The following is a 15203-nucleotide window of genomic DNA, read 5'->3' on the forward strand; positions in this document are numbered from 1 at the left end:
GCCCAGGGCGGGGCGGGGCCCCAGTGCCAGCGGGGCGTGGCCCAGGGCGGGGCCCCAGTGCCAGCGGGGCGTGGCCCCAGGCGGGGCGGGGCCCCAGTGCTGGTGGAGAGGGGAAGTGGACAAGGAAGCTGGATTCCTGCTGGCGGCAGCTGCTCAGTGCCCAGGCCAGGGCAGCAGCCCCTCCCGCCCACGGGCAGGCAAACCCCAGACCCCCCATCCCACCTGCTGCAGGAGGAGCCACAGCCACATGCCAGGCGTGAGGGCTTGTGTGCGCCCTGCTCGTGCCCCTTGGGCACAGGACGGCTCGTTCTGCCCAGAGCAGACGGGGAAGAGTTACAAATCTGGGTGCCCGGGCAGCAGAGCGGCAGCAGCAGCGCTCCAAAGGAGTGAAACACGTTGGGACCCATCAGGAAAGGGATCGATAATAAGACAGAAACTACCATGTGCCTCTGTATGAACCCGGGGGACGCCCCCAGCCTGAATCCTGCGCGCAGAGCTGGTCACCCAGACTTGTTACAAGCGAGGAGAGTACAGAGAAGGGCAACACTAATGATCCGGGGGTGGAACAGCTGGTGTCTGAGGGGAGATTAACCAGACGGGGCCGTTCAGCTTGGCAACGAGGCGACGGACGAAGGGGGGATACGACAGAGGTCTGTAAAATCGTGACTGGGGTGGAGAGAGTGAGTCCGGCAGCTGTTTACTCCTTCTCGTAACCCAACAACTGCGGGTCACTCGATGACATGGACAGGCAGCAGGTTTAAAACAAACAGAAGGCCGTTCACACCACGCACAGTCAGCCTGTGGAGCGCGCTGCCGGGGATGTTGTGCGTCGGTCCAAAGGGAATTCGATACATTCTGGAGGATGGAGCCAGCAGCCAAGACGGGCGGGGTCACAACGCCATGTTCGGGGCACCCCTAGACCTGTTTGCCAGGAGCCGGGAATGGGCGACAGGGGATGGATCACCAGACGATTCCCTGGTCTGGTCCTTCCCTCTGGCAGACAGGACACTGGGCAGGATGGACCCGTGGTCTGACCCGCTCTGGTCATTTCTATGTTCTCACGGGAGCTCTCAGCGGGATGCTGTGGCCGAAAGGGCGAATGTGACCCTGGGCTGCACAAACAGGACTTTCACGTAGAAGTCGGTTACTTTCTCTTTGTATTTGGCAGCGGTGCGACCGCTGCTGGGATCCCCTGTCTAGTTCAGGGAGGAGGTTGATAAACTGGAGAGGGGGCAGAGAAGACCCATGAGAATCATTAAGGGATTAGATAACCTGTCTGCAAGGCTAGACGCCAGGAACGCCCTCGATTTAGCCTAGCAAAGAGAGGGTGAGGGGTGACTTGAGCCCAGGCTGCAAGTACCGACGTGGGGCTCAAGTGGGCTCGTCCGTCTGGCCGAGGAGGGTCGAACACAGGCCCAGGGCTGGAAGCGGAAGCCAGACAGGGACTGGAGCGGAGATGTACACGGTGAGGGGAATTACCCATGGGAACAAGTTCCCCAGGGTCGTGGTGGATTTTTTCACCCGACGGGATGTTCTTCTAACCACTCTGCCCTGGGGCAGGTCTCTGGCCTGCGTGATGCAGGGGCTCAGAGTAGATGACGAGAGACCCCTCTGGCCTGGGGGTCCCGGGCGCTGCTCTGCCCTAGGAGGGGCCAAGAGGCCCAAACCGGGAACCTCCCCCTCATCCGGCTGCTGCGATGGCAGCAGCTCTGCCTCCCTGAGCGTGCCAGGTAGGGAGCTGGCTCTGGAGCGTCCCTTCCCAGCTGCACGCCCCGACTCGGCTTAACCCCCCCTCCCGGTACTGCCCCGACTCTGCTTAACCCCGGTACTGCCCCGCTCTGGTTAACCCCCTCCCGGTACTGCCCCGCTCTGGTTCCCCCGGTACTGCCCCGCTGTGCTGCCCCAGTCCCGGTACTGCCCCACCCTGGTTCCCCGAGGTACTGGCCTGGTACCCCGGCTGGCCCCTTCCCTCGCCCTGCGCCCCTCTGTACCCCCCCCCCTCCTTGCCCCCCTCCCTGCCCCAGCCTCCGCCCTCGCTAACCCCCGTACTGCCCCCCGCTGGTTCCCCCCGCTGCCCCCGCTGTGCTGCCCCCGCCCCGGTGCTGCCCCAGCCCGTGTCACAGCTTTGTCGCTGTCGCCCCGCGTGGGCCGTGTGTCGCTGTCCGTCCCCCCGTGCCGTCCGTCCGTCCGTCCGTCAGTGTCTGTCTGTGCTCATCTGGGGGAGGAACCTGCGTCCAGACGCGAAGGCAGCGGAGACACCACCGACGACTCCAATAAACTGTCCCCCTCAGACAAGCCCCCGTGATCTTTGCTGCTGTTTGTGGGCTGGGCTGGGCTGGGCTGGGCGGGCTACACGCAGCACAGCGGGGGTTCGGGGGCTCATGTGCCTTCGCCTGGGGAGTGGGGCGCACCCTGCCCCCCCCAGCCAGCGAGCTGCCCCAGCTCTGACAGCACCAGGGCCCGGCCTCGTGCCAGCGGCAGGGGGCCCCAAGCCTGCCCTTCGCGGGGGGACAAGGCTACCGGCCTCCCAGAGCACAAGGCAGCAAGTGGGGCACGTCTGTGCCGTACCAACCCCATCCAGCACCCCCCTGCCTGGCACCCCACCCGCCCAGTGCCCCCCCACTGCTCCCCACCAACCCCACCCAGCGCCCCCCTGCCCCCCAGCAGCCCTGCCTGGCGCCCCACCCGCCCAGTGCCCCCCCCACCAACCCCATCCAGCGCCCCCTGCCCCCCAGCAGCCCTGCCTGGTGCCACACCCACCCAGTGTCCCCACGAACCCCATCCAGCGCCCCTGCTCCCCACCAGCCCTGCCTGGCGCCACACCACCCAGCACCCCCACTGCTCCCTACCAACCCCATCCAGCGCCCCTGCCCCAGCAGCCCTGTCTGGCACCACCCGCCCAGTGTCCCCACCAACCCCATCCAGCGCCTCCTGCTCCCCACCAGCCCTGCCTGGCGCCACACCCACCCAGCACCCCACTGCTCCTACCAACCCCATCCAGCGCCCCTGCCCCAGCAGCCCTGTCTGGCGCCACCCGCCCAGTGCCCCACTGCTCCCCACCAACCCCATCCAGCGCCCCTGCCCCCAGCAGCCCTGCCTGGCGCCACCCACCCAGTGCCCCCACTGCTCCATACCAACCCCATCCAGCGCCCCTGCCCCCAGCAGCCCTGCCTGGTGCCACCCGCCCAGTGCCCCCACTGCTCCATACCAACCCCATCCAGCGCCCCTGCCCCAGCAGCCTGGCTGCCAACCGCCAGTGCCCCCACTGCTCCCCACTAACCCCATCCAGCCCCTGCCCCCAGCAGCCCTGCCTGGCGCCCCCGCCCAGTGTCCCCACCAACCCCATCCAGCGCCCCTGCCCCCAGCAGCCCTGCCTGGCGCCACCCACCCAGTGCCCCCACTGCTCCCTACCAACCCCATCCAGCGCCCCTGCCCCCAGCAGCCCTGCCTGGCGCCACCCGCCCAGTGCCCCACTGCTCCATACCAACCCCATCCAGCGCCCCTGCCCCCAGCAGCCCTGCCTGGCGCCACCCGCCCAGTGCCCCCACTGCTCCTACCAACCCCATCCAGCGCCCCTGCCCCCAGCAGCCCTGCCTGGCGCCACCCGCCCAGTGCCCCCACTGCTCCCTACCAACCCCATCCAGCGCCCCTGCCCCCAGCAGCCCTGCCTGGCGCCACCCGCCCAGTGCCCCCACTGCTCCATACCAACCCCATCCAGCGCCCCTGCCCCCAGCAGCTGCTGGCCACACCCACCCAGTGCCCCCACTGCTCCCTACCAACCCCATCCAGCGCCCCTGCCCCAGCAGCCCTGCTGGCGCCACAACCGCCCAGTGCCCCCCCACTGCTCCCTACCCACCCCCTCCCGCGCCCCTGCCCCCAGCAGCCCTGCCTGGCGCCGCCCCCCAGCACCCCCGCTCCCTGCCTGGTGCCTTACCCCCGCCCTTCCAGCCCTGCCCTACTAGCCCCACCCAGCACAGTGCCCCTGCCACCTCCCACCAGTCCCCCCGGCACCCCATGCACCCAGTGCTCCCTGCCAGCCCGATGCAGGGCCTCACCCAGACCCCCGCCCATCCTGCTCCAAGGAGCAGAAAACCACGAGGACCCTTTAAAAAACAAACCCTTTATTGAACAGTTAAGATCACAGCGGCTCAATGTGAGCGAGTTCTCGGCTCCTGGCCTGGGTGCGAGGCGCTGCTCGTACAGCCTGGGCCCGGCCCCACAGCTGCTCTGCAGCCTCCCCTGGTGCCCACAGGCACCCGTGCCCGGGCCTGCAGGTGGGGCCTGAGCCAGGCGACGACCAGACAGCAACAGGCACAAAACCACAATGCTACACACACGGGCTCACCCCGGGGGGAGGGGCCCCTGCACAGAGCGTCAGCCCCCCCCCCCACACTTCCAGGGCCAGGGGAGGGGCCCCTGCACAGAACGTCAGCCCCCCCCCGCACTTCCAGGGCCGTGGGAGGGGCCCCTGCACAGAGCATCAGCCCCCCCCCCCCGCACTTCCAGGGCCAGGGAGGCCCCTGCACAGAGCGTCAGCCCCCGCACTTCCAGGGCCAGGAGGGCCCCTGCACAGAGCATCAGCCCCCGCACTTCCAGGGCTGGGTGAGGGGCCCCTGCACAGAGCGTCAGCCCCCCCCCCACCCGTCCAGGGCCAGGGGAGGGGCCCCTGCACAGAGCGTCAGCCCCCACCCCCCCGCACTTCCAGGGCCGGGGGAGGGGCTCCTGCACAGAGCGTCAGCCCCCCCACCCCCCGCACTTCCAGGGCCGGGGGAGGGGCCCCTGCACAGAGCATCAGCCCCCACCCCCCCACACTTCCAGGGCCAGGGGAGGGGCCCCTGCACAGAGCATCAGCCCCCACCCGCCCCCGCACTTCCAGGGCCGGGGGAGGGGCCCCTGAACAGAGCATCAGCACCCACCCCTCCAACACTTCCAGGGCCGGGGGAGGGGCCCCTGAACAGAGCATCAGCACCCCCCCCCCCGCACTTCCAGGGCTGGGTGAGGGGCCCCTGCACAGAGTGTCAGCCCCCCCACACACACACTTCCAGGGCCGGGGGAGGGGCCCCTGCGCAGAGCGTCAGCCCCCCCCCCACACACACTTCCAGGGCCGGGGGAGAGGCCCCTGCGCAGAGCGTCAGCCCCCACCACTCCCCACAGGTGGGTGAGAGGCCCCTGCACAGGTCTGCCCCCGGCTCACAGGCTGGGTCTAGCCACAGCTCGCCCAGCCTGCCCCCGTGGCGCTCAGGCCCAGGCCCGCACCCCGCGGGGGACAGATGGGAGCGGCAGGATGCACTGAACCGTCCCAAGCCTGAGTGCCTGGAGGAGGGACCCTGGCTGGGCTGCTCGGGTCTCCTCCCAGGCCTGGTGAGCCCCGGAAGGCGCTGCAGCCTGGAGCCAGCTCCCCGTGCAGGGCTCTGGCCGACGGCGGTCGGGTGGCTACTGTTCCTGCAGGAGGCCGTGCTCGGCAAGCCTGCCGCTGGGGCTCTCCGGCCTGTCCCCGTCCATGGCGCTGAACTGGGCCTGGCACTCCCGGAGCAGCTTGTGGCCCACAGGGGAGGTGAGCCCCACCAGGCAGTGCGCCCGCACGATGCCCGACTGGCCGCCCGACACCAGCCAGCCGTGAGAGTCCAGGTTGGGGCTGAAGCGAACCTGCCAGGAGAGGAGCGTCAGGCAGCTCACAGGGGTGGGGGCTGAGTGACAGTGTGTGTGTGTGGGGGGGTCTGAGCAGGACAGGGGGTCACAGCTCATCCTTCTGACTGTGAGGGGCTGCTCGCCCCCCGCCCTATGGGACAGACAGGCCGGCTGCCCCTGCTGCATGTCCTGGGGCCCCCTGGGCTGCCCTTGGCCCTGCCCCAGCTGCGGGGAGGGGGGGGCGCTCAGCAGCCCAGAGGCCAGTGGCTTCAGGTCTCCTGCCCCATCCCAGCCCTGCCCCACATACTCTGCATCTCCACCTCACACTGTGCACTGACTCAGAGGGGGAGGGCAGGCAGCGGGTGGCAAGGGGCTCCGGCTGCAGCCTGGGGGGATCCTACCTGGGCTGAGCCAGGTCCCACCCCCAAGTCCCCTGGGGTCCAGTCCTGCCCCTCAGCACCCTCCCCCCCCCCCCCCCCCACGGCAAGGCTCTAGGGACAGTGCAGGGAGAGCACATGGAGATCCTGCTGGGACTGGCACGGTGGGGGGGAGGTCAGGCCCAGCCTGGCATGGCAGGAATGAAAGGGGACCGTTGGCGGGGGCAGGACCCTCCAGCACAGCAGGGGTGAAGGGGGACCGGGCCCCTCCAGCACGGCAGGGAGGAGCAGCGACCGGGCTTACAGGGAGAGTTCTCCGGCACAGGGCTGCGGGCTGGCGCTCACCTTGTGGATGGACTCCAGCTGCATGCGGTCCAGGCTCAGCTCAGCCTTCACCTCCTGCTCGTGCATCCTGCGCATGGGCTCCCGGCTGAAGAAGTTTCGGAAGTTGCGCTGGGGGGGCAGGGTACAGAGTGAGCAGGACGCTGGGGCCGGGCCCCCGGAAGGGCAAACTGGGGCCAGGGTGGGCGTCTGACCCTGGGCGCAGCCACCCCCTCAGCTCTTGGGCCCCACGAACACAGCGGCCTGAACGCTCACAGCCCCCTTGGCAGCAGCTCACAGCTCGGAGCACTGTGGGGCGCCCAGCCAGCCTGCACAGCCCAGCAGGGCCGCGGGCCAGGGGCAGGCCAGGGGCCAGGGGCCGGCCTGCGGGCCAGGCGGCCTTGTGGGTAGTGCTCTGCACTGGCTCTCAGCACACACACAGGAGGGAGAGGGGAGCAGAGAGCCCCCCCTCACACACACACAGTAGGGGTTGGGGAGCAGAGAGTCTCCCCACACACAGAAGGGGGTAGGGGAGCAGAAAGCCCCCCACACACACAGGAGGAGGAGGGGAGCAGAAAGCCGCCCCCCCACATACACAACACACACACAGGAGGGGAGGAAAGCCGCCCCACACACAGAGAAGGAGGCAGAGAGCCCCCTCACACACACACAGTAGGGGTGGGCACACACAGGAGGGCCACCCCCACACACACACAGGAGGGGGGAGGGGAGCAGAAAGCCACCCCCCCCACACACACAGGAGGAGGGAGGGGAGCAGAAAGCTGCCCCCCCCACATACAGGAGGGGAGGGGAGCAGAGAGCCCCCCCACACACACACAGGAGGGGGGAGGGGAGCAGAAAGCTGCCCCCCCCACACACACAGGAGGGGGGAGGGGAGCAGAGAGCCCCCCCCACACACACACAGGAGGGGGGAGGGGAGCAGAAAGATGCCCCACACACACCCAGGATGAGGCTGGGAGGAGAAAGCCGCCCCCCACCCACCCACACGAAGTGGAGGTGGGGAGCAGAAAGCCACCCCCCCCCACACACAGGAGGAGTAGGGGAGCAGAAAGCCACCCCCACACACACACAGGAGGAGGAGGTGGGGAGCAGAAAGCCACCCCCCACACACACAGGAGGGGGGAGGGGAGCAGAAAGCCACCCCCCCACACACACACACAGGAGGGGGGAGGGGAGCAGAAAGCCACCCCCCACACACACACAGGAGGGGGGAGGGGCGCAGAAAGCTGCCCCACACATACAGGAGGGGAGGGAGCAGAGAGCCCCCACACACACACAGGAGGGGAGGGGGCAGAAAGCTGCCCCACACACACAGGAGGGGGGAGGGGAGCAGAAAGCTGCCCCCCACACACACACAGGAGGGGGGAGGGGAGCAGAAAGCTGCCCCACACACACACACACACAGGAGGAGGAAGGGAGCAGAAAGCCGCCCCCCACACACACACACGAAGAGGAGGAGGGGAGCAGAGAGCCCCCCCTCACACACACAGGAGGGGAAGGGGAGCAGAAAGCCTCCCCCCCACACACACAGGCGGGGGTGGGGAGCAGAGAGCCCCCCCTCACACACAGGAGGGGAGGAGAGAAAGCTGCCCCCCCCCACACACACAGGGGGGGGGAGGGGAGCAGACAGCTGCCCACACACACACACACAGGTGGGGGGAGGGGAGCAGAGAGCCCCCCACACACACACACAGGAGGGGGGAGGGGAGCAGAGAGCCCCCCCCACACACACACAGGAGGGGGGAGGGGAGCAGAGAGCCCCCCCACACACACACAGGAGGGGGGAGGGGAGCAGAAAGCTGCCCCCCCACACACACAGGAGGGGGGAGGGGAGAAGAAAGCACCCCCCCACACACACCAAGAGGAGGAGGGGAGCAGAAAGCCGCCCCACACAGGAGACACACACATAGTATGGGGTGGGGAGCAGAGAGTCTCCCCCCCCACACACAGGAGGGGAAGGGGAGCAGAAAGCCCCCCCCACACACACAGGAGGAGGAGGGGAGCAGAAAGCCGCCCCCCCACACACACACAGGAGGGGGAGGGGAGCAGAAAGCCCCCCCCCACACAGAGGGGGAGGGGAGCAGAAAGCCGCCCCCCCACACACAGACGAAGAGGAGGAGGGGAGCAGAGAGCCCCCCCACACACACAGGAGGAGGAGGGGAGCAGAAAGCCACCCCCCCACACACACAGGAGGGGGGAGGGGAGCAGAAAGCCACCCCCCCACACACACAGGAGGGGGAGGGGAGCAGAAAGCCACCCCCCCACACACACAGGAGGGGGAGGGGAGCAGAAAGCCCCCCCACACACACACAGGAGGGGGAGGGGAGCAGAAAGCCCCCCCACACACACACAGGAGGGGGAGGGGAGCAGAGAGCCCCCCCCACACACACAGGAGGGGGAGGGGAGCAGAAAGCCACCCCCCCACCGGCGGGTGGAGACAAAGGGGCTCCCTGGGTTGTCCCAGCTGGCGCCTGTACCAGGTCTGTGTCCTGGAAGCGGAGGCAATGCTCCTTCGTCATCTCTCTGTACGTCCTGCTCTTCGGCCTCGGCTCCTCCTCGCCTCCCGCAGAGCTGCAGGGCACCAGATCCGCTTTGTAGATGGGCTGGGGAGGAGACAAGTCCTGAGGGCAGGGCCATGCTGCTCCCACCCCCGGGACTTGGCTGGGGCCGCTCTCCCCCAGGGGAGCAGGGCCTGGGGTGACAATGGGGCCTCGCCGTGGCTCCTGTCTGAAGCCAAGGACGGTGCTGCCAGCTGGGGCGCTGGAAGGCAGTGAGTGAAAACGGGTCTGTCAGACACTGGGCACAGTAACGAGGGGCCGGCTGCTCCCCCCAGCGCTGTGGGGAACCAGAGCAGCTGTAGGAATGGGGGAGGCTACTAGAGCGTGCGGCACCATCCTTGCTGCCCCCCGGGCCCTCGTCCTGACCCTGAGAGGTTCCTGACCAGGGCAGCCAGAGAGGGGCCGAGAGGACACTGCCGCCCAGCCCTGCACCACGGTAGCTCTGGCCAAGGGATGGTCTTACCAGGGGCTTCCCCTTCCCAACCTCGCCAGGGGCCAGGAGACGCTGGTACAATTAGAGCCTTAGGAAGATTTCCTTGTTGCTGGGGCCAGCCGGCTGTTCCTTAATCAGAGGTCGTTACGGGCGGGGCCACGGACACCACAGGCCGAGGCCTCAGGTCAGGGCTGGATGGGGGCCAGGTCACGTTAACACGTGTTCCCTTTATTCCCTCAGCCGCCACAGCCCTGCCCCCAGCCCTGGTGCTGTGCCCACAGGGCCCCTCGCTCCCTTGTGCCCCATAGCCCCTCACGCACCACTGCCCCCAGCCCCGTGGGCCTCCCAGCAGCTCACCCCCCCACCCCTCCATCCCACTGCCCCCAGCCCCATGGGCCTCCCAGCAGCTCACCCCCCCACCCCTCCATCCCACTTGTCCCAGCCCCATGGGCCTCCCAGCAGCTCACCCCCCCACCCCACTTGTCCCAGCCCCATGGACCCATCCTGCCAAACCACTTGCCCACCCAACTCTATGGTCCCCCCACCCGGTTCAGCCCTTGCGCCCCATGGCCCCTGCCCCCGTCGCATGCCATGCACCCCAGAGCCTGGGTTCTCGGCCCACTGGGCTGCTCCCCCAAGGAGAGAGACTTACAAATCTGCGCTCCGAGGGCCGCTTGATGTTGAGCGGGTTCATGGCCAGGTCAGGCAGCACCGCCGCCAGCAGCTCCCCAGTGATGTCCCCGGCCGCCACAGCATTCAGCCAGTCGGAGCTGGAGATGCTCTGCCCAGGGAGAGGGGAGCACAGCTGTCAGCACAGGCCCTGCTCCGAGACAGAGGTGCCCCGGCAGGCCTCAGCCACCACGTCAGAGAGGTGACCACGGGGCAGGCCAGGAAAGGGGAAACCCCACGGGCACCAGGGCCCCGGCTCCACCCCGCCACAGGCTCCGACCAAGTGGGAGCCAGGGGCCCTGCTCCAGGCAGCACAGCGTGTCCCCGGGAGCCAACCCCAGCAGAGCACAGGAGCCCGCAGCCCTCCATGGGCTATGGGGCACAGCTGGCCCCAAGCACCCCAGGACCCTGACCCCTCCCCCCACCAGCTCTTACCCACACAGTCCCCTTGCGCGGGGCCACAAAATAGGCCTTGAAGCCCAGGTAGCCGGCGTCAATATAGTGGATTCCACACAGTCCGTACCTGCAAGAGAGAGCGAGTGAGAGCCCGGTGCTGGCAGGCTGCCCTCTCCCCGGGGTCCCGGCAGGCCCGGCCCAGGGGAGGAGCCAGGCGCCCAGCCGCGCCGCGGCACGGCACGGCACGGGGAGGGTCACTCACGAGGCGTAGCAGTTGTCCTGGGCCACAGTGACGCCATTGTAGGGCAGCAGCCAGGTGATCTCGGTGGTCAGGAAACGCTTGATGCTGTTGATGGGCTCGTAGAGCCGCCGCAGGTCCCAGAACTTGATCTTCCGGTCGTTCCCCGCCGTAACCAGGAAGTTGCTGAGAGCCAGAAGAGGAGCAGCACTCAGAGCCCCGGGCCACCTCCCCATCACCTCCGGGCCAGCTCAAAGGCCTGGCCCACACACCCTCCCCCACAGGAAACCGGGCAAGCAACACGCTTCCCCCGCCCCCCGTGGGGGTAGGGCCTTTCCTAGCCAGGCTGGGCCCCGCCCGGCCCACTGCTCACCTGTTGACTTTGCACCACTCGATGCTCCTGACCGCATGGTCGTGGGCAAGGAAGCACCTGAAGGGGTAGAGCTTGAGGGAGCCATCGGCCTGGCGCACACGCTGCAGCAGGGACTTGGTGGGCAGGTTCCAGATGGCCACGGTGCCTAGGGGAACACACCAAGATGCCCGTGAGCCCAGCACCGGCAGCCCAGAGCTGGGGAGCCCCCACCCTGCCAAGAGGCAGCATCGGGGCTAGGGGGGCTGTAGGAATTGTCTGATTTCTATGTCCAATCTTTATGACTCTGTACAGATCTGCTTGGCACTGCTGCTGACAGACCAGGTGCCAGCTCATGCCAAGGACCCACGCTCTCATCTGCGCTAGTGCCGCTAACACAGGGAGTAAGCTTATACCAAGGTGTTCTGACTTTGAGATGCCTGCAGGATGCTCCTCTCCCATCTGACATCTGTGCCCCACGGGACAAGGTGGTAGTAGAGATTTGCATTGCAAACACTTAATGGTGCAAGCCATCCACCCCAAGAAAGCAGCATTAATTCATGGAAAATCCTGGCTTCCTACAGAAGGCACTATCCTGCCCACCAAGGCGGTTCACTGAGCACTGTGAACTCTCCAAGAACAAAGCCTCCCCAGCCCCACGAAGGAGACACATGAGACCTGCTGGCCTCACCTTGGGCTCTGGGTGAAGGGGATAAAAATCCCTGGCAAGAGGAACTGTGTCTCCGTGCTGCTTGGCCCTTGCGAGGGCAAAGCAAGGGTTCCCCTGCTGCTGAGCCTGGGCTTGCCCGACAGGACATAGAGCAGCAGCTTCCACCACCTTTGGAGACCCAAGACTAACCGGTTGGTGTGTGTGTTTGCCTGCTTTAACTCTGTAAATAACCCTTATTTCTTCTTCTTAGCCAACCGGGATCTTCAGTTAATGACAGGGTTGGCTACAAGTGCTGTTGGTGTGGGACTGAAGACTGGGGTGAGGGACTGGTGCTTTGGGGCTGGGAGTAACCGGAATATTGGTGTAAGGGGCCAGCAGGCCCACGAGGGTGACAAGACTGAGCAGAGAGCCCCAGGCACTGGCTGTGCCTCCGTGCTGAAGCTGGGATCGTGCCTGAGGAGTTCGCACTGATAATGGGTGGGTGAAATCTAAGCACAGAACCCCGAGCCAGCATGGGGCGCGTGCCCTGGAGCCACCCCTGACAGCCACCCAGTGGTGGGGGGCAGGGCGGAGAGACTGATTTTCTCCTGAAGCCCTGGCCCATAGAATCATAGAATCTCAGGGTTGGAAGGGACCTCAGGAGGTATCTAGTCCAACCCCCTGCTCAAAGCAGGACCAATCCCCAACTAAATCATCCCAGCCAGGGCTTTGTCAAGCCGGGCCTTAAAAACCTCTAAGGAAGGAGATTCCACCCCCTCCCTAGGGAACCCATTCCAGTGCTTCACCACCCTCCCAGTGAAAAGTGTTTCCCAATATCCAACCTAAACCTCCCCACTGCAACTTGAGACCATTGCTCCTTGTTCTGTCACCCGCTACCACTGAGAACAGCCGAGCTCCATCAGCTGGGGGATTTGAGACTCAGCTGCCAGGACCCACCCACTGGCACGGCCGGCCCTGCAGTGCCCAAGGGAACCCCGCTGAGCGCAGAGCGACACCCAGCTGTGGCAGCTGAGCATGGCGGGGTGTGGAGAAGACAGACAAGACCTGTCTGGTGGCTCTCAGACAGCACACACACCTCAGACAACAAACAAGGAGACTGACAGAGAGAGGCAAGACAGCAAGCTCTGGCCTGGCACTGACCAGGCTGCACCATGGCTCCACCTTGGCCTCTCAGTGCTAGGGGCTGGCAGGTGGCTGATCCACGGTTCCCGTTTGGCCAGGCGGCCGGTGACACTGCAGATCCGCCCCGGGAGCGTTGCACCTGGATGGGACACAGGACAAGCCTCCTGCAGGGGCCTGGCTGGGCTGGCTCGCTGCAGGAGCCGCATAGACAAGAACTAGATAATCTATTCTCTTTGAAAACTCATGGCGAGCAGGGGAGGTCCCGGATGACTGGAAAAAGGCTACTGTAGTGCCCCCCATCTTTAAAAGAGGAAAGGAGGAGGATCCAGGGAACTACAGGCCAGTCAGCCTCACCTCAGTCCCTGGAAAAATCATGGAGCAGGTCCTCAAGGAATCAATTCTGAAGCACTTAGAGGAGAGGAAAGTGATCAGGAACAGTCAGCATGGATTCACCAAGGGTAAGTCAAGCCTCACTAACCTAAGTGCCTTCTATGAGGAGATAACTGGGTCTGTGGATGAGGGGAAATATTCCTTGACTTTACCAAAGCTTTTGATACGGTCTCCCACAGTATTCTTGCCAGCAAGTTAAAGAAGTATGGGCTGGATGAATGGACTGTAACGTGGATAGAAAGCTGGCTAGATCGTTGGGTAGTGATCAATGGCTCCATGTCTAGCTGGTAGCTGGTGTCAAGCGGATTGCCCCAAGGGGGTTGGACTAGATACCTCCTGAGGTCCCTTCCAACCCTGATATTCTGTGATTCTAAGGGTCGGTCCTGGGACCGGTTTTGTTCAATATCTTCGTTAATGATCTGGAGGACGGCGTGGACTGCACCCTCAGCAAGTCTGCAGATGACACTAAATTGGGAGGAGTGGTAGATACGTTGGAGGATAGGGATAGAATCCTTGTTCTGTCATCTTCTACCACTGAGAACATAGGACACAGAGGGACCTAGACAAATTACAGGATTGGGCCAAAAGAAAGCTGATGAGGTTCAACAAGGACAAGTGCAGAGTCCTGCACTTAGGAAGGAAGAATCCCATGCACCGCTACAGACTAGGGACCAAGTGGGTAGGCAGCAGTTCTGCAGAAAAGGACCTAGGGGTTACAGTGGACGAGAAGCTGGATATGAGTCAACAGTGTGTCCTTGTTGCCAAGAAGGCTAATGGCATTTTGGGCTGTATGGGGCATTGCCAGCAGATCGAGGGAGGTGATCATTCCCCTCTATTCGACATTGGTGAGGCCTCATCTGGAGTAGTGTCCAGTTTTGGGCCCCACACTACAAGAAGGATGTGGATAAATTGGAGAGAGTCCAGCAGAGGGCAACAAAAATGATTAGGGGCTGGAACACATGACTGATGAGGAGAGGCTGAGGGAACTGGGATTGTTTAGTCTGCAGAAGAGAAGAATGAGGGGGGATTTGATAGCTGCTTTCAACTACCTGAAAGGGGGTTCCAAAGAGGATGGATCTAGACTGTTCTCAGTGGTCGAAGATGACAGAACAAGGAGTAACGTTATCAAGTTGCAGTGGGGGGAGGTTTAGGTTGGATATTAGGAAAAACTTCTTCACTAGGAGGGTGGTGAAGAACTGGAATGGGTTCCCTAGGGAGGTAGTGGAATCTCCTTCCTTAGAGGTTTTTAAGGTCAGGCTTGACAAAGCCCTGGAACGGGGAGGAAGGGATAGCTCAGTGGTTTGAGCATTGGCCTGCTAAACCCAGGGTTGTGAGTTCAATCCTTGAGGGGCCATTTAGGGATCTGGGGCAAAAAATCTGTCTGAGGATTGGTTCTGCTTTGAGCAGGGGGTTGGACTAGATACCTCCTGAGGTCCCTTCCAACCCTGATATTCTGTGATTAGTTCACAGACAGGTCCATCAATGGCTATTAGCCAAGATGGTCAGGACTGAACCCCAGGCTCTGGGTGTCGCCTAAGCCTCTGACTGCCAGATGCTGGGACTGATGAGATGAGATGGGATGGATCCTGTGCTAATTGCCCCATTCTGGTCATTCCCTCTGAAGCACCTGGCACTGGCCACTGTCGAAAGACAGGATACTGGGCTACATGGACCATTGGGTCTGACCCTGTATGGCCATTCTTACGTTCTCATAAGCCGCAGCCCCCTGCTATCCCAGCCCTCCCTCTGCCGAGGCCCCTCAATCCCAACCTGCAGCCTCTGCCACTACTGCAGAATTGGGCTCTGACAGGCAAGGGCAGAACAGGCCGAGGCTGCTGCACTGCTGGGGCTGGGACAGCTCGTGGGCTGGGCAAGGGAGAGAGAGCAACAGCCCAGCACTATGTATCTGGGCTCAGAGGGCCCTGCCACACAAGATGCTGGGCAGGCACCTGTGGCTCCTGAGCGGGCAGTCAAAGGTAGGCCTTTCCCGGGCCCCTGTGCCCGCCCCATCCAATCGCCACCCCGGCCCTC

The 15203-nt window shown here is 64.7% G+C and overlaps 1 protein-coding gene across 2 annotated transcripts in view; it reads right to left on the bottom strand.

Moving 5' to 3' along the window:
• Positions 1-4858: 4858 nt before the first annotated feature.
• The window catches only part of GTF3C2 (general transcription factor IIIC subunit 2), a 39314-nt gene continuing 28969 nt past the window's right edge, over positions 4859-15203 (bottom strand). For both annotated transcript variants that reach the window (XM_039530431.1, XM_039530432.1), the window contains exons 12-18: positions 11015-11159; positions 10666-10827; positions 10443-10530; positions 9991-10119; positions 8825-8950; positions 6351-6458; positions 4859-5646 (exon numbers count right to left, since the gene is read on the bottom strand). In XM_039530431.1, coding sequence (XP_039386365.1) covers positions 5434-5646; positions 6351-6458; positions 8825-8950; positions 9991-10119; positions 10443-10530; positions 10666-10827; positions 11015-11159 — 971 coding nt within the window. In that variant the 3' untranslated portion in view covers positions 4859-5433. The remainder of the gene's footprint in view (positions 5647-6350; positions 6459-8824; positions 8951-9990; positions 10120-10442; positions 10531-10665; positions 10828-11014; positions 11160-15203) is intronic.

The sequence above is a fragment of the Mauremys reevesii genome, linkage group 3, assembly GCF_016161935.1.
Source record: "Mauremys reevesii isolate NIE-2019 linkage group 3, ASM1616193v1, whole genome shotgun sequence".
NCBI classification, from domain to species: domain Eukaryota; kingdom Metazoa; phylum Chordata; order Testudines; family Geoemydidae; genus Mauremys; species Mauremys reevesii.